This window comes from Chelonia mydas, chromosome 4 (genome assembly GCF_015237465.2).
Source record: "Chelonia mydas isolate rCheMyd1 chromosome 4, rCheMyd1.pri.v2, whole genome shotgun sequence".
NCBI lineage: Eukaryota > Metazoa > Chordata > Testudines > Cheloniidae > Chelonia > Chelonia mydas.
Window position 1 is genome coordinate 137,421,933 of NC_057852.1, and position 18,866 is coordinate 137,440,798.

Below are 18,866 nucleotides of genomic sequence, written 5' to 3' on the forward strand. Positions count from 1 at the left end.
TACAAATACCTGCAAGTTGTAAATATCAAGGAGGGAGAGGAATTACTTAAGAAAGCAAAACTAGTATTATAATATCAGGAGACAGGGATGAAATTAAGGAAGAAGAAAATTTAGGCTGATCTTAGGAGAAACTTCCCAACAGTTCCATTTATTATGCAGTTGAATAGTCTCTCGGAGGAAGTGGTGGCAGCTCCATTTCTTGGCAAAATAAACGCTAGGCTGGCAGAACACTAGTAAACTTACAGTAGGGAATAGTTTTGCATTGACTGAATGATGGATGACTGAAAAGATCTTTCATTTCTAGATTCTTAGTAAATAAGCTTTCGTTCCTGGTTTAATGATACCTTTTGGAAGATAGTTGGTTTAAATTGGCAACGGGACTAATGTCTTTGCAGAAACAAGATTCAGAGCATAAATGAGTAGTTGCTGTCCTTGGTGATGAAATGAGTAGTGAAACAGAAGTGTGTCCAGAGGGAGTGCTAATGAAAATGGCAGGGGCTAGGTGCCTTGTCAGAAGCAAGTGAAGAAATAAAGTTTATCCAGTTTGCTTAGAATCATAAAGCATGAATATAAAATGCAGCTCCTGTTTGTTGTTTCCTTACTAACTCTTTGGAGAGAGCAGTTCCTCAGGGGCAGGCAGAGGAAGTGTTTTTAACTATCCTAATCGGATTTCTTCCACTTGGAGAAAAAAAGCTCTTTGGAAAGGAAACAATAGTTTATTAGTGCAAATACCGCTGTTTTCATCTGGAAGGGAGCACAGTGAAATGCAACCATTAAATGTCTAGGAAATTGTATGTGAGTAAAATATTAATAACATGTTTTTCAGTAAGGCCTTAAGCTTGCTTACAGCTTTGGAGACAGTCACACTTGTTAGTCATTGAAAGCATCCCTAGCCTCTCCTCTTGAAGAGCCCCCTCAGTTTTTCTTGTCTCCACACTCACAAGTAGGCAGAAATCAGACCACCTGCTGCCAAGGTTAGGGTATCCAGGATTCCAGATTGGATTTTCCAAATTCAAGTCAAACTAATTGGCTGTTTTTAGGGCTAAAAGCCCCAAGGGTGAATAAACAATGTTGGCTTGTTTTGTATGAAGCCACCATCTCGTTATGCACTCTGGTGGGTTGTCCCCACCTTGCTTCTTCAAAAGGAATGAACCAAGGCAGCCAAGGAAATAGTCTTAAAGGAAGATTTTCTCCTCTTGCACTTTTCTTCCTCCACCCTGTGGAGTGCATAGGGGAGCTCTGCATCTTTTGCACCATATCACTTTCTCCCCAGAGGGACTGTTTTAGGCTTACCTTTCCCAGGGAAAAACAGAGCACCACTGACAAAGAAGCCAGGAGAAGTGTCAGACAGCCCTTTCCCATGCAGGGAACAGTAGGGTAAGGGCAGATAGACTAAAGGCCACTGAAACCCTCTGCAACAGCAGCCCTGGTTCAGCACAAAAGCCAATCCAGGACTTCTCTCTACTCTTTGAAAAGAGACCAAGCCGGCAGACACTGATTCAGCCTGGAGAAGGACAGTGAGAGGCCCTAGGACTCATCTCTAGCCATTCATCCATCTATCTTCACAGTTAAACAGGGGTGTTTCCCCTTGGGCTTTCCTCAGTGGGGATCACCCTTCCCTTGCAAGTAGGCCTGGTGGCTAGGACATTTTGTGGTGGAGATTTATTCCTCAGAAACGTCCCATGTAGCTGACTCCTAATGTAGTGCTTCAGACCATCTGGGAATTACTCAGTCAGGGCTAGATTAGATATTCTTTACCCTTCTCGTTCTGAGTGGGCCCTTTCTGCTCCCAAGGATCATTCTGACTCCCCACCCACATGGGGTGCTCAGTCCAAATAGAGCACATACCTCCCCCCCACCTCCCACCCAGCAAAATGCTAAGTAATGGCAGAGAGAGAAGTTAGTGCACAAGAGCCTCCCTTCAGTGATCAGATGTGTCCCAGTGTAGATTGGTGTTTACTCTCCTTTTTTCAGTTAGATAAGAGAGAGCTCTGCAGACCATATTCAAACAGGGCAAAGACCTCACACAGCCTCTCCAAGAGGGTGCATAGTGAATTGGCTTTCTCCATTGAAGGCATGTCCTCTCCTCCCTGGGAAGGAGAGGACCCAGAGGCTCTATTTCAAAGGATCTGGTGGCCAAAAAGAGGGGAAGGATGAGATCCCAGATCCTTTAATAGAGAAACAAATCTGGTATGTTTCCTCCCTGCATGCTAATGAGAAGCACAATATCAGGGCAGACTGGCTGAGCAGATGTGGGTTAGACTAGGGAGAATGGAGTCTTTATCCTAGAGACGTAGAACCTGATCACTTAAATCTGCCCATGGATGACTTTGGATCTAAGGATGATAACAAGGTGGCAAAAAACCCTGAACTTCAGATTTTGTACTGGTGCCTGTCACCTTAGTGTCAGAGAACTTCCAGAAGAAGGAATCCAAATGCTGCATTGGTAGGCCCAAGGGATTATTCTGCTCGTTCCCAGCATGCCTGGCTATGGGAATAAAAAATACAATGCTCCAAATAAATGTGTTGGCTTTAGTCAGCATTTTTGGAGCAGGCAGACTGAAAAAAAAAAAAAATCCTTGCATCTGAACATTAATAGTTCCTCCTGGAAGACTTCTCAATCAGCTGTGTCTGATCCAGAGAGCACCACTCTTTTTTTTATTTGTCTCCATCAATAATTATGCAAAAGCTGTGCTAATCTTTTGTGAGAGATATCTCTTTACTTCCAAAAAGAAAAGGAGGACTAGTGGCACCTTAGAGACTCACCAATTTATTTGAGCATAAGCTTATGCTCAAATAAATTGGTGAGTCTCTAAGGTGCCACAAGTCCTCCTTTTCTTTTTGCGAATACAGACTAACACGGCTGCTACTCTGAAACCTGTCTTTACTTCCAGTCAATCAAAGTAGCCTTGCTGTCAACATAACCTCAGCTGGTAGAATGTTTGAGTTTGAAGGACTCTCCGGTTAGCTCCAGTATTGCACTGTTCATGCAGATAAGGTGGTGCTTAGAATAGCTCCAGCCCTTATTGCTAGGTTAAACTATGGCATGGTCTAGGTGTTCATAAGGCAACTGAAGTACACCTAGACCACACAAGAAGATGTTGTAAATCTGCATTATTGTGTTCTACCCCCAACATGGGGTTAAAAGCCTCAAACCATCAATATCCATCTGGATTAGGTGATACATGTCACAGATGTACAAAGCAAGGAGCTGAGTACCTCTGTTAGCAATCAGAGCTTCGTCTTTAAGGCTAGTGAACTCATTCTGGGCCAAGAGAATCTATCCACCATATGCAGAGAGATGTAGGGTGGCTGCCTATGAGTTTGCTAAATATTGTAAATGATATTTAAACCTCAGTGGATGTGGACTTTGAAGAGGCGTATTGCAGATATAGTGCCTGAATGGAAGGTTATAAAAAAAGTAATCAAAGTAATGGGCTCCCCATCGGAAGTTCTCAAAAAGCAGTTCCTATCAACTCCAGAGTGAAAGATCAGTGGCTCTTTTCTTGCTGAGGTTCAGAAAAATGTATCCATACTTACATGAAAACTTTCTATCTACAAGTAGCAATATCCATAGATACAGCCAATTCTGGACAAGCTTGGGGCCAAAACAAAAAAGCAGAGCATTCCTTAGCTGTCACCTAAGTCAATGTATGTTTGTTTCAGAGCTAAGAATTTGTTATAAAGGTTAAGCCAGCTAGAATCCTGAGTCATAGAAGCTAACCCAAGTTAACCCAGACGGAAGGGTTTGGGCTGCTTACAGGGACTGATGGCTCTGCCTCCCCCTCCCATCCTGCAAATGTGCTGAAGACCAGAGTTAGAGTTTGTGGGCTTCACTGTTTGAAGAAAGGAAAATTTCAGGGTAAGGATGGGATGCACTTGCTGTTCATGAAAGTGGAGAATGGAGATGAGACTGAGGTGCTGATGGCAGAGTGTAGTGGCCTTTTTATTAAAAGGGGGCTTTAGGTTTCTTTCATTGCAAGCTTAGAAACATCTCTGCTGCTCCTCAAACCTCAGAAACACAAGCTTATCTATGAGAGTAAAACGAGTGCTACAAAGAGAGATTCCACACCTTAATCAGATATGTTGGTTGTCGTATTGTTCTTCACTTCAGTGTCTAAAATACTCTTCATCTAGCTATTCAGGGGTGATTTTCAGTGATTGTTCATTTCCTTTTCCTGCCAGTATGTGGCATTCCATCACAAACTATATGTGCTGAGCTTTGCTTTTGTATTGCAGTATTGTCAGAGCGGCAAGTTCGTAAGCAACGTGAGGTAGTACAGACATCAGTCTCTAGGGCGTCTCTTGCCGACCTGCCATAATTCCGGTAGGGTTTGTGTACAAAACTGTAATGGCCAGCGTCTTTTTGTGACGGGTGGCTGTGAAAGTTACGCAAGAAACTACCCAGGGAAGCTAACGACTGCTAGGAGAGCAATAAATGTATTGTTCCAGTGCAGTAGAAAACAATGCAGATTGTTGGGCAGTGTTTTAAATTTGCCACAGTAGTTTGTTTCAAATACTTTGTACGTGCAAAAGCATACAGTGGACAGAGTCTGAAAAGAGTTCAAAAGGCTGGGTGGGTTATTTCATTCACTCTTAGAGTTGGAGCGCTGTGTGGAGGGAACAGTCTGTTCTTTTCCTCATATTAAGTCAATCTCAGGTTAACACCCTGCACAAGAGGGTAAAGGATTTGAACACTTCCACAAGGATGTGTGTGGTTTTTAGAACAAATATTCTATAGAACTTGTGAATGATTGTCTGAAAATGCTTTAGATAAACAGTTTAAATCTTAATATAAGGTCTTGATCAGGGGTCTGCAGTTGTTCTAGAGCAATAGCTATTATATTGTGTATGTCTGGGCTTTAATATTTTTAAGGAAATACAGAGATTTTTTTAAAAAAAATTGTGGGATGCTCTTGTAAGAGAACTCCTCTTGTGGATCAGCTCCCCTTCTGCTTCCCCCAACCTACACCTCTTCGTTAGCAAAATATTTCATTTGTGGACCACCAGCCATGGCTCCAAGGACTGCTAATGATCACTGCTAACAATCGGAGAAGAGTAATTGTTTGTTGTTAAATTCTAATTCATGGGAAATCATTGGTTAATTTGGTCGTTATTATATGTTGTGAACAGGTGAAGTCCCCCCCCCCTTCCCCCATTACTACTGTTGATTTATCACTGGAGCCCCATTGTGCTGAGCACTGTACAAACACATAGCAAGAGAAAGTTCTTGCCTGAGGAGTTTATGCTCTCTAGCCTGGTCTACACTTAAAACTTTGGTCAACATAGCTACAGTACTGGGGTATGAAAAATCCACCACTGTGCTGACTTAAACGGCTGGTGGAGATGTGGCTAGGCCGGCAGAAGAATGCTTCTTTTGTCCTAGCTACCATCGTTTGGGGAGGTGGAGTTACTACAGTGATAGGTCAGCCCCTTCTGTCACAGTGGTGTGCATAGAATCATAGAATATCAGGGTTGGAAGGGACCTCAGGAGGTCATCTAGTCCAACCCCCTGCTCAAAGCAGGACCGATCCCCACTAAATCATCCCAGCCAGGGCTTTGTCAAGCCTGACCTTAAAAGCTTCTAAGGAAGGAGATTCCACCACCTCCCTAGGTAACCCCTTCCAGTGCTTCACCACCCTCCTAGCGAAAAAGTTTTTCCTAATATCCAACCTAAACCTCCCCCATTTTACACACTGGGGTTACGGTGGCATAGCTATGAAGCTGCTGCTGTAACCCCTGCAATGTAAACAAGCCCTAAGTCTACACTTGAAATCAAGTTAAGACAAGACATAACACGGTGAGGTAAGAAATGGAGATAATGGGGCTGGAGGGTAAGAGTGATAGGAGCACACATTTACTTAGCTCCTGTGTACAATTAGTACATTTAGGTTTTGTTTTAAAAGATCGGAGCGAGCTATTGATATCGGTAATCCCACTCGACTGCCCGTTGCCTGTGATTGTACACGACTGACCTGAATAGATCCATAGGGTGAAGCTTGTGGATGCCGTTCATGCACAGTTTTCTACGGTCTCTTACTTTCTGCCTCTCCCGTGTGTGCTTTCTCAGCCCTGCGGCAGGCTCAGTAAGCAGTTTTTAAAAAATGGCTCAACCTGTCCTTTAAGTGAGTTAAGTGTTGATGCCAGTTCTAGAGAAGTACCTTGCTGCTGGCCAGGTGCGGCACAGATCAAGTCAGTGACAGCTTCTGCCAACATGCCTCAAGCCTTATCAAGGATCAACAGCTCATTTAGCAACCATGGTTGGTCACATCTTTTGCCTCTCTGCTGAGATGACTAACAAAGGGTATGAAGATGGTATGTGTTTTTTAGAGAGATTGATGCTCGGAGTGCTGGGTGCAACATATGTTGAATTTTGCTGCTTTGGTCAGCTCGCACCTGCTTTAAAAATCAAACACTGAACAGTACTTACTAGCTATTGAAATTCATTATAACTGAAATCCTCAGCATGCAGTCTATAGTATGTCTGTATATTCCCACACACTATGTACTTTATTTGTAGCCAGTTGCTTTGTAGATTATATGTTGATCCTCTTGTTTTCCATTTCATGTCTTTGTAGGTGCCTGGTGCCCAGGATTTGGTGGATTTCTCGCCCGTGTACCGATGCTTGCACATATATTCTGTACTGGTAAGTAGGTCTACGATGGTGTTTTCACTGTACAGTTTGTACAAATGGCACGGAAGTTTACCCTGATTTTGAATGGCAAGATTAGGTGCAGCTCCTTATATCTATGTAGACACTCTTGGAAAGAACCTGTTGCATAACAAGTATTAGTGTCTGCTTATGTTCACCTTGAGAGAAAATGCAGTATCTAGTAAAATTAGAATCTCAGCAGCATGTGACAAAGGGAAGCAAGGGCAACATTGGGAGCCCACAGTAGAGGAAGGGGTTTGAGTAAAAACCAAACAGCTATTTTATATTGGCAGACTGCAGAGATATATAAACCATTTTCTTCAGCCACGACAACTTTGAGGTTTATAAGGAGCCAAATACAATTTCTAGCTTAAATATATTTCCCTAAAATAATTCTTCTTTAATCAAAATAACTGTTATATCAATGCAAAGTCATGTACTGAGTTATCAAGAAAGACAGCAGTTTTAGGTGGTGGTGGTTGTTTATTGCACCTTCCTTCTTTTGAAAACTGGAGAATTTCCAATCTTTAAAATCATATGGTATGTAACTAAATCCACAGTTTTACTGTCTTGGCTCAAGCTTTCTAGAAGTCGGACTTTTGCCATTTTATCTGCCCTGAAAAACATCAAGATATGTTTACACGGCTGTGTAAGTGATAAGACCATTTTCTGCTGCATTTTAGTCAGTTCTTGATCACTGTTGTATATTAAGAGAAAAATAACCATGTGACCCTGATCATCAGTTACACACAATGGTGGAAACCTTCCCACAATAGCAAAAATGTTACCTACCACATTGTCACTCCTACTTACCCAAATATTTCCCTCCAAAAAAAAAAAAAAATAAAAAAAAAAAAATACAAAGATAAAAATTTGTAACTAACAAACAAATCAGTCAACCAGCCAACAAAACCAAGAGCTTTTATTTTGAAAACTGAGACGAACCAGAGACTTTGTGAAGTCCACTAGGGAATTTGCGATCATCTTTACTTGGAAGGCACTGAGATACTGAGGTGATGTTTGGCAGTATAAAGCCCCAAGATAGATAGATCATCAGCAACTTTAGAGCCCGTTAATTTTCTGTCCACATTTGAGATGATGGATCTAGAATTCTAAATATTTGCTTTGTTTAGAAAGGTGGGTCCACTTAAAATCCAGTAAAATTCACCTCTAGTTTTGGTAGGTTGCTAGACAAAATGTGGTTTTCCAGACCTTCCAGTATATTGATAAAAAGTTACTCCCTTCAATATGAGCAGAGAAAATGACCTTTGTGGGTGACACTTCAGCCATTACTCCCTTGTGTCATAATTTTTAGACTGCTGCAGTAATTCATCTGAGCCTTTCAAACTGGAAATCCAAAGACCTATTTGTCTGCAGCTGTTCTTTAATGACAGTAACCCACAGTTGCTGAAGAAAGCTCTTCAGCTTTCTCAGCCACAGGAGAACCCTCTAAAGTCAAGCCAGCACATAAGAAGAGTGCATGGTTTCTGCATGTAATCGAGCAGCTTTGCCTCCCTTGCAGCTGTGGAGCCAGACCTAACAGAGTTGTTTCTTTTATGGTAGATCTAAAGCCAGTCCCGCCCCCCGCCCTCCCCCCACAGCAATACCTACACATGAATTTGCTAAAGGCAAGGAATCATCATAAAAATGCAAATATAACCTTTTTGTCTTCATCTGTTAGTAATTATATAGCTTTGGCTACAATGCCATGATACTTCATTGGCATTAAAAAGTTAACCTACCCAGAATGTGTTATATTTTGAGTGTACTCTGTCTTGGACAAAGACAAAATACTACATGTTGGATGGAGTGTGCTAGCGTGCTTACCATTGTCTGAACCCCTTGGTACATTTCAAAGTGTCATTTGATTTGGAAAAACTTCAGTTGTACATAGGCGTATATGTATATTTAATTTAAAGCAAAATCAGAGGCTCTGTTCTCATAGCTTTGCATATCATTGTTTAATAGAAGGCTGTATATAATGCTATTACGTAAAGGGTGAAAACAGGACATTAGTTTTTTGCATCAGTGTATGTTCAGAGTATTGCAGTCTGTAGTGCATATGTATCTTCTAGACTGACATTATATTCTGGTTTACGTAATGGTGCTTTTACTGTTCCTCCTTTGTCATATATAGAACATGGCTGTATGTTCCCCTATTGTATGCTAGAGAAATGCTACTTCTATAAACAGATTCCAGGCTAACGCTCCACGCCGCTGTTTGATTGCTTTCGGCTGCAGCTGGAAGTAAACCACTAGCCAGCCACTATGCTCTGGGACAGAGTGCACCTGGAGCCTCTTTGATGTGCTCAAAAAGTAACTTGAGATGGGAAGAGTCATGTTAGATGAAGTCCATCCCTCTTCTGGGGATAGACTATAGACCCCCAATGGATACATGTCTGAATGATTAAATTATTATTCCTTTCTGGCTCACGTAGGCGTGGGACTCAATGTTTGTAAAGTGTTCTGAGATACTAAAATTGCTAGGTCAAATATTAATACTTAGCACTATTATAGCAATTTCCATCTTCAAAATGCATTGTAAACATCAACCCTCCCCACATTCCTGTGGAATAGGTAGGTAGGTGTTATTCCCATTTGACGGAAAAACCTGAGGCAGTGAGGTCACAGAAGGAGTTGGCGACAGTGCTGGGATTAGAATTTAGGAGCTCTTCTCCCCAGTCCTCTGATGAGCCCACTAGACCAAAACCCTACAATACAGAATCTCAGCCAAAAGGCCTAGAAGAAGCAAGAAAAAGGCAGAATTGTCAAGAAGACATGCGTGTAAAGCAAGAGCAGAGAAGTAAGGCAAGCAACCATAAAGGAAAATTACCCTTTTCCTGACCTGTGGTTGAATCCTGAACTGGTTTTCTAGGCCCAGCTAGTGTTGAACAATATCAAAGATTGGACAAGTACCAAGGGAAATGGCCACATCAGTGTCAGACGGAAGGCTCATAATATAATAGTTACCAAAACCTCCTAATATTTGTCATTTACAATAGTGTTATCTAAGTGCTTGGCCTGCAGTTACAAAGGCCTACTTTGAATAAACATTGCAATATTTATTATTTTTAGTGAAATCGACCTTCCAGTCACCTCGGTTTTATGGCTGTGCTGCTTATAAATTCCCAAAGGATTATTTGAAAAATCCTGCTCATATCTGCCAGCCTTATCAGCAGGGCAGGAGTTCACGTATTGTAACATGAGGTCAGCTTTCGGCCATGGTCTTGCAGACGGGGCCAGGCACCTGTAAATCCTTCCTTCAGCAACTACAGCGAAGTACAATATCAAACGGGGAGTGAGACTTTTCCAGGAAGTGCTGAACTTTTGCAGGAAGGGCAGAGGAGAGGGAAAGAAAGTGAACAAGGGTCAGGCTGTGGTTAATTGAGCATTGGTCCTTGACTTGGTAACAGAGCTAGGGGAGACAGGCTCTGATAGGGATGCTTTATGGGACTATTTGTCAGCAATCCTTTACTCTGAGAAACCAGCTGACTAATAATGGCTGTGGGGCCAGATGGAGATAGACGCCACTTTAAATATATACAAGCAAAAGAAAATATGACAAATGCACATAAAAACTGTGTGTATGTGGTGTACCCCTCTCCTCTTTTAACAGCTTATAGTGGACTTTGTTTGGAAGAGGGACACAGATATGTTCTTCTGATATGGTTGTACGGTGCCTAGCATAATGGGGTCCTAATTCTGCTTGGGATCTCTGGATACCACAGACATTAATATTTTAAATCCTGGAATTGCATGCAAAAAATGAACTAGAGAGTTGAGAGAACAGATGCATCATCACTGAGACACAGCGAGGCTAAGCAATTTGCCTTAAGTAGCACAAGGAGTCAGGGAGAGAGCCTAGAACAAAACCCTGCCTCTCCTCTATTCTAACCAATCGACCAAAGTTAACCCCCGGTCGGATACACACAAATAACAGAATATACCCACTTTCTGTTTAGCAGCAATATATTTAAAGACATTTACTTACAATTAGCGTGTAAATCTACTACTTCATTACGTTAGTGGTCTTTTCATGTCATATATACCCAGAGGTAATGGAGCAGTATGCAGAATTGGTTAATGGATCCCTGTACAAAGCTGAGATGAAACTACAGTATTTGGGTGAAGTGAATCTGCCATTGATATTTATTATATACTAGGTCTTCCCTCACCCAAATGTAACTCTTAGAAAAGCTGGTTTGATCAATATCCAAAGTAAAGTAGGACAGATTGGGTTTGGGTTAGATAGTTTGTTTATCTCGTATGGCATCTGTATAGCTGTTGGCAGTCTTGGATTTCGAACCCAAGAGATGGAATTGCTTTGCTTTACATAATATAAAATGAAAATTGATTATTGTGTTATGTTTCCCGTAAACTGAAGGGTGTAGGGAGGGGAACTTATCCCAAACCTGGAACTTAGCAGCAGTGAGACAGTCAAAAACAAAATCCAGTACAGTTTTGGGCTATGATTGCCGAGGAATCTGCTTGGAACTGGCAGATGACACTGTGATTCTGGATAAAGGAGACTGGAAGGAAAAGGTTTGGTTTTTTAAAATCATTTGAAACACTTCTGAATACTTACTGTCGGTGCAGTTCAACACCTTTGGCTGTGGTGTACAGAAATGTTAAAGGGAGAACAAAGTTCCTAGTTCAGGCCGTGAATATTGTTTTCTAGGTAGGTCTACAGAGCCTGCAGAAGCGAGCCTCCCAGCCTGGGTCAATAGATGTGAGCTAGCAGGGCTCACGCTAGTGCTCTAAAAATAGCTGTGTAGACAGTGATTCGAAGTTGTTCTACAACCTGAGCTGCAGCTTCACACTGCTGTCTACACAGCTATTTTTAGAGCATTAGTGCAAGCCCTGCTAAGCCGAGTCTGTTGACCCAGGCTGGGAGGCTTGCTTCTGCAGGCTCTGTAGACCTAACCTGTCAAGTGTTCATTTTGTCTTCTCTAGACCCTTTTTTTTTTTTTTTAACCTCAAGTTAATTGATTGCCAGTTAGCTCAAGATACTTTAAACACGTGTAAAGACTGGTGTGGGCAGTCCCCATGCTTTGATCCTGCCTACGGTGGGATCAGTCTCGGGTAAAGGTCAAGTGGCCTACAGAGTTATTTTAAAAAAAAAAAATCTACAGTAGACAGTGCTTTAAGGTTTTATGCAGCTCTGCTCCTGTTTTCATCTCATCCCCTTTCATCAGTCACTTTATTGTCCTAGGCCAGGTCTATACTATAAACTTACATCGGTATAACTGTCGCTCAGTGGTGTGAAAACTCCAGACCCCTGAGTGACGCAGTTACGCTGACCTAACTCCCAGTGTAGACAGCGCTAGGATGAAGAGAGGGCTTCTCCCATTGTAGACTTGCCCTTAAAAGTGGGGTTCTATTCTCAATACTATGTAAAATGTGCCCTTTCCTACTCCTCACGTACTCAGGTGTTCTCTCTGGAAGTATTCAGCCATTTGCTTACTTCAGTGACTGCAGCAAGTGTTTACTACTCTATTTCAGTTTGTCCTTCAGAGCCAGCACAGCTTTGGGAATGGGAGCTGGACTCATGCGTCCACAGAATTGTTAATCAAGTGTTGATTGCAGAATGTATACAGTTAGTGATTCACGAGGCACAAGGGCACCCAGCTTGACTTTCAGATTCCAGGCTGAATTTTTGGCACTGGCAGTTAGAAATAACATCCTTTTACGTTCAATGAACAGATTAAATCTGGAGTTCTTGAGAGACCATAAATATGGAACATCATGAGTCGCTTTCCAGAATCACAACTTAAATGTCATTATTTATTAGTCCTAGCACTTTTCCTCCCTCCTAATAGTCCCTACTCTGATGTATTCATGTTCCTCTTCTTTCTGACTTTCTGCTCTAATATTTCATTTGCACTGGTGACTACCAGTTGTTGCTTTGTCTGCCTCTTGGAAATATTGATTGTGACGGTTACTTTTCTTTTCGCTCCTTGCCCAACTCTGCAAGATTAGAGGTGCTACAGTATAGATAAAAATCTCATCTGCTCATGCTTTTGTAATAGGGATTGAAGTAGTTTCTCTTTTAAGAGCTGATCATCACTCTTATTCTTGAAACTACTGTTCAAGTAATGTAGCTCCCAGACTTCTTTTTCATACCAAAAGAGATGCTTTCTTCTTTGAAACACATATTTATTTTATTCACTGATACTGAAATGTGAACTGCAATGTGGAGGGTCTGTTAATTCTTATTTTCTAGATCAGGGCTGTGAAGTTTGTTTCCACTGTGTCCTTGGGAATGTAAAGCTATTAAAAAGTTTCACCTTTTCTCTTGAGATTTTTTTTTGTTTAGTGGAAATTTTTCCTTCTAGAAATATCTAACTCCTAGTTCATCTCAGTTGCTTTGCAGATTGTCCCATCATTCTGTTCTGGCGTATCTCACTGTCTGCTGAGTTGGCTGACTCACCGGTGCCTGGTGGAGTTAGATAGCTGTAAACATGGTACTGAGATCATAGGGAAAGGCTAGGGTGAGATACTTTGTGCACTGGATTGATAAGGACACAGGAAAAGCCATTAGAGTGAACTGGTGTCAGTGACCTGAGATAACTGCTCTGTACTACGTGCTAATGGACCCTGGCTAGTGTGTCTGTCTGTAGTGGCCATAGATTTAACTTTTTGTAATTGTCATATTGCTCTTTTAACCTTGTGACCTTACTACCCATGGGGATACAACTTGACTTCGATCAAAGAAGAAGCAGAGAAATCAGTGTTCGTTCTAAGCTGGCTAGATATGATCACAGACAGCGTTGGCTCTCCAAGTACTCAGTTTGGAAAACAGCCATGTTAGGGAAAAAACATATAATTCCTCCTAAATATAGTGGCAACGTACTATAACCCAAATGCAGGATCCTTGTCACCTGAAGGTAGGGGTTGCAGAGCATGATTAATCCAGGGCTTCAAGTCCCTTTCACAGGGATCACCATTTTTTATTTATTTACAAAACTAGGTGAGCCTTACCTGTCTGTTACACTGCATATGTAGACTAGCAAATTGCAGATACATTTAAACTTTAAAGCATAACTTTGGGTTTTCTCTTGATTCAATCACATCAGTTGTTATCCCAGTGGTTAAAATAAGGGGTTAACCAGCAGTCTTAGTTGCTCCGCGGAAGGTATGGCGTCAGGACTCAGACGACAGTTCGTCATGAGAGATTCATTTTAAATGGTCCATAACATGGAATGGATTGAGTTTTCAGTATCCCCAGCACTACTTCTTGTTTTGCTCAAATACTGACCCAGACTGACCTTGCTGAGTTTGTGAGAGGGTCACAGAAACATTCTGAGTTTGGAGAACGCTATGACGTTATGGTGAAGATCTTCCGTGGTGGTGTCAAGGTGCAGTGACCTCTCAGGAGGAACACCACAGTGATGGAGCCAGTGCTGAAGAGGAACACTGATCTGAAAAGAGTTTTCTGAAAGTGTATTGGATTAGAGTGAGAACAAGGTCAGCATCCATTAAGATTGTTTTCCTAGGCAAAACTCGGTTAAACTGGAGGGGAAAAGGTTCTCTCTGCCTGCCTAGCAGATCTTCCCATTTTAAACCTCTCCTCCCACCGTCAGATTTCTACTTTGGAGCTGCTGTTCTTTCCACAGCTGGATCAAAACCACTCCTTAAACAGCTGTAGGTGATGCAGTTGAACAGTAGGAGACTACCTTCTGGGACTGAATATGATCTACTGCCCCTACATTGATGGTGCCCCACGCCTCTGAGTTGTGCCTGGATTGTATTGTCTCATGGAAGTGCAGGGTCTTGCCACTAGGTTGTCAGACCATGCTCTTAGCCTGACGTTCTGCATACTGAATTCATTTCCTCTTTTTTTTTTTTTTTTTTTTTTAGCAAGTGATACCAATCGTGTCTATGTGATATCCGCCTTTTATTTTGTTACTTTGTAGTACCCAGAAGTTTGGTACCCTTGGTTCCTAAGGGTGTTTATATTCAATAGAGTAAGTGGAAAGTGTGAACCTTTAAAATGTTGCTTGTAAAGAAAGTTATGAATGTGAGTTTGTGTCGTACGGTCCAACTATCTGCATTACTAAAGCAACATATTTTCTCCCGACATAGCTCCTGAGAATTGTCAAGTTCTGACAATCAAGCTGACCAGAAACTCCCATTCCTAAAGAGGACTGTGAAATAATTAGCCACCATGTTTCTGTGGATCACATAGAATAGAATAGAATTGCTTGGTGCATAGCTGTGTTTTTGCTCTTTCCCTGCTACATATGTAGTTTAAGTACCTGTGTGTACCTTAGTTGGGAAATGATTGTCATCCTGTTTTGAATACAGTCTCTTTTTTATGAAGGATCTTGAGTTGGCTGAAAGTTAATTCTCCGTCTGTTTACAAATACTTATTCAGGAAGGGGTGTGCAATTTGCAGGACAGACTTATGACGCATACACCCGCTATTTCAGGGGCACATGCCTTTGTTCAGGAGAATGTGGAAATAAGGCACAGCATGTACAATGAACAAACGATGCCCTTGCATTCCAAGAGTGTGGTACCAAAGCGGCTTGCTATCTGATGGGATGGTGATATTTTAATGATGGAGAGATAAGAGAAACACATTGAGTAATGTTCTGAATACCAATGCCTCTTCAAACTGCAACTGGTGGTCTACTTAGGTCATGTTATATGGATGACATGAGGCAAGAGCAAAGATTCTGAGATCTGATCTGATAAGCACTCTGTGTATGCAGTAATGTATTTTGCAGTATGTATAATAAAATTGCATATAGCTTCGAGGCTGACTCAGTTTTGCAAAACCTGGACTCCCTGGAATCACAGGTTTAAAATCTGGCACAAATGATTCATCGCTTTAGCCTTCTGAAGTTGTTAATTTGAGTTCTAAGAGGCATACTGTTTGTGGATCTATGGGGTGAAACCTTAAAAAATCAGAGGTCCTATGTGCTACACATGGACACTTAGGATTCTACAGAAATTGTTATGAGACTAGGGATTTACCTTGTGCTGTCAAACCACATCTTCTTGTTGCATAATTTACTGCATCCAGCTTTTCTAATGCCCTCTCACCCCGGAAGTGGTTGTATTTCAGTGTTCCTGTAGTACATAGTTTAAAGGCTTTGGGCTCCTTCAGGATGAAAAGCTGTGTGTGTGTGTGTGTAATGCTGTATAAAAGTAGCACCTGTTCTTTTGAATAATAGCTGCAAATTTTAGTCAAAGGATATATGTTTCTGATGGTGACTATAATGCTGAAAATTGTAGACTGAGGGCATCATCGTAAAGGTCTTGTAGCCCAAGGGCTGTGCATCTTGCACAACAGCTGCTTGAAAAAAATCAAATACCATTTTATTTTACCACCTCTTTGTTTTAACGTGGGAATAACAGAAAAAAATTGTATCTTGAGTGCGTAGTGAGTTCTCTTGTTTATGAAAGCACAGGGCACCTAAGCATGCTTCCCGAGGCAGTCCTGCCAAACTGCTCTAGTTTACATGATGCTGTAGTGCAGGGGTGGCCAACCTGGGGCTCCGGAGCCACATGCAGCTCTTCAGAGGTTCATATGCGGCTCCTTGTCTAGGCACCGACTCCAGGGCTGGAGCTACAGGTGCCAACTTTCCAGTTTGCGGGGGGGGGGAAGGGGTTCACTGCTCAGGCCCTGCCCCCACTCTACCCCTTCCCGCCCCCTCCTCTGAGCCTGCAGTGCCCTCGTTCCTCCCCCTCGCCCCCAGAGCCTCCTGCATGCCACGAAACAGCTGATCGGGAGGGAGGGGGCTGCCGGTGGGCGGGAGGCGCTGGGAGAGGGGGAGCTGATGTGGGGGCTGCTGACTTGTTACTGTGGCTCTTTGGCAATGAACCTTGGTAAATTCTGGCAGCTCCTCAGGCTCAGGTTGGCCACCCCTGCTGTAGTGTGTAGTTGTTTATGCTGTGGAATGGAAAAATGTGATGGTATACAAACTGGGCAGCACTATCCCTTTCCCAAAGAGCTTACAGCCTAAAAAGACAAAGGGTAGAGTCAAGGACTCCATCACACAACCTAAGTGACCTGAGGTCCTTATGTGTGTATATGTAATACCTATCCCCAACTATTCCTCTACCTAGTCATTGTAAGTTCCTCACCCGACTGTCATCTGCAAACCCATAATTACTGCCATCTGTATGTTGTTTTTTGGGTGAGGGGCACAAAAGAAGGGGGATGGTATCCTGAGGTACCAGTGTCCTGAGTTACCTACAAATGCGCCTGTCTGGTAGGTGGATGGAGGCACATAAGCCCTCACTGTTGAATGCCATGTTTCTTTGTGTGTGTAAGAATCCTGGTGCTTTTAACCCTTTCATGTTTGTTCTTTTTAGTGCACTTTCTCGTTTCACTTATTTCTTAGAGCCCTTTGTCTTTTAATGTAGTGCATTAACATTGTTAAACTTTCTCTCAGCATGGTTTTTAATAAATCCACCCCCTTGCTTCTGCCGCTCTCCATCCAACCTCAAGTCCTAAACTGTTGGACTCCACCCTATAACTATATTGGTTCTGCAGTGTTAACAGGGTTTATAAAAAGATCAAACTTTTCGTTAAGTTGGAAAAGGAAGCAGATCTGACTGTGAATCCGGGCAGTAGGAGATTAGTCGAGTAGGAGGTGCCATCTTTCAGAGAACTATTGCACTTCATAGCAAACTACTGACCAAAAATGGACCTGAAGTGTCTAGATTGCCTGTCTGAATTCAGCCTATTTTGGTAGTGACTGAAAGGAGTAACCATCTGGTGGTTAAATCTAAAGATGGAAAACAGCTACTACATCACCAAGTCCTTCCCCTGACAGAGGAGGTATCCAATATTACATTGATATTGTATGTGATCTTAGCCAAAAGTCTGAAGGGGGTGAGTCTGTCTCTCTCCTGTGCATGTAAGAGCCATCATAGTAACTGGAACTAACTAGCCCCACTTGTTGGCAGTCTCAGCAGAGACGCTAAGGACTTAATGTGTCATAGACTTAATGTCTCCTCTCATCCCAACAGTGGGGGTTTGATCACATTGTTGAATGGGTTTATATAACTGCCTTCTGGTCTGTGCAGAGAGGACAATAGTCTGCAGTACACGTGCTAAAATAAAATAAACTTCTCACTTTTGCGGCCAAGATCTTTTTCCCTGAAGCTCCTGGTTAAGAGAGCAAAACAAATGTGCGAGTTTAACAAACGATTTCCCAAGCTTAAAATGTCACATATCAGTCTTAAAAATGAGTAAATGTTCTTTCACTTGAAACTAAGACAATATGTGCGATGGATGGTTTTGCTAATTCCTGAGCCTGCAATTGAACTGATAGAAAGAGGAGCCTCTTCTTTACTAAAGAAACCTTAAAATAAAATCATCTTTAATTTAATGGCATAACATTTTTTTTCTAGTGCAAAGGTCTCCCATTTAGTAGCATATTTCCCTGTGTCCTTTTCCAGGCAACTAATGCAGAGTTTGTTAGAGATTACTAGTTCTGTGACAAGAGGTGGTTATTAAAAAGGCAAAATGCGCAAAACAGGAACAAAATTAATTACCTGAATTCTTTGCAGCTAATGCTCTCTTAAAAACATTGTCTCCCTTTGTCCTTTTCTGTGGTCTTCCTGTTTCCTTGTCCCCACTTCGCCCTGTAGTTTTGTTGTTCATCGTACCTAGGGGCTGATTCTGCAACTCTGACCATGATTATTACCTTACTCAGTGAGTATTCTCTTTGAAATCAGTGGAACTATATACTACTCATATGAATAAATCCTTCTTTGCTAATTCTTGGAATGGACTTTTCCTGAAGTAGGCTAGACCAAACTCCTTCCAGTGTGCACAGCTTATACTTGAGAAATAATTGTCCCTCTCCCTCGCATGAAGTCTTTGCATGTGGTTCTTCTGGTGGGAAAAATGGTAATCTCTTGAGAACTGGAGGATTTTCATGTCAGCTCGCTATTAAAGTTTTAATGAAGAATTTAAAACATGGTATGAAACCATAAATACCACACTATTGTATCCATTCATCATGACCTCAGGATGCTGGGGTAACCTAAGGAAAGGAAGACTGGAAATAGAGGAAAGAATGGAAACCAACATACAAGTAAGGCAGACATTCCTGGGCTTAAGCGTGGAGGGTAGCTGAAACAAGGGGAGACTGCCAAAAATATGACCTGAAGATTACTAGCTGCTTGCTGTTGTAACAAGGAAAAATCATTCTTCGTCATCCTTGGCTAAATCCTAATGCACTTCAGTCT

At 42.0% G+C, this 18,866-nt stretch overlaps 1 protein-coding gene across 7 annotated transcripts in view; it reads left to right on the forward strand.

Moving 5' to 3' along the window:
• Positions 1–18,866, forward strand: part of EXOC6B (exocyst complex component 6B) — a 448,390-nt gene that overhangs the window by 201,362 nt on the left and 228,162 nt on the right. For all 7 annotated transcript variants that reach the window (XM_037898400.2, XM_037898402.2, XM_037898398.2 and 4 more), the window contains exon 8: positions 6,579–6,647. In XM_037898400.2, the coding sequence (XP_037754328.1) occupies positions 6,579–6,647 (69 nt within the window). The remainder of the gene's footprint in view (positions 1–6,578; positions 6,648–18,866) is intronic.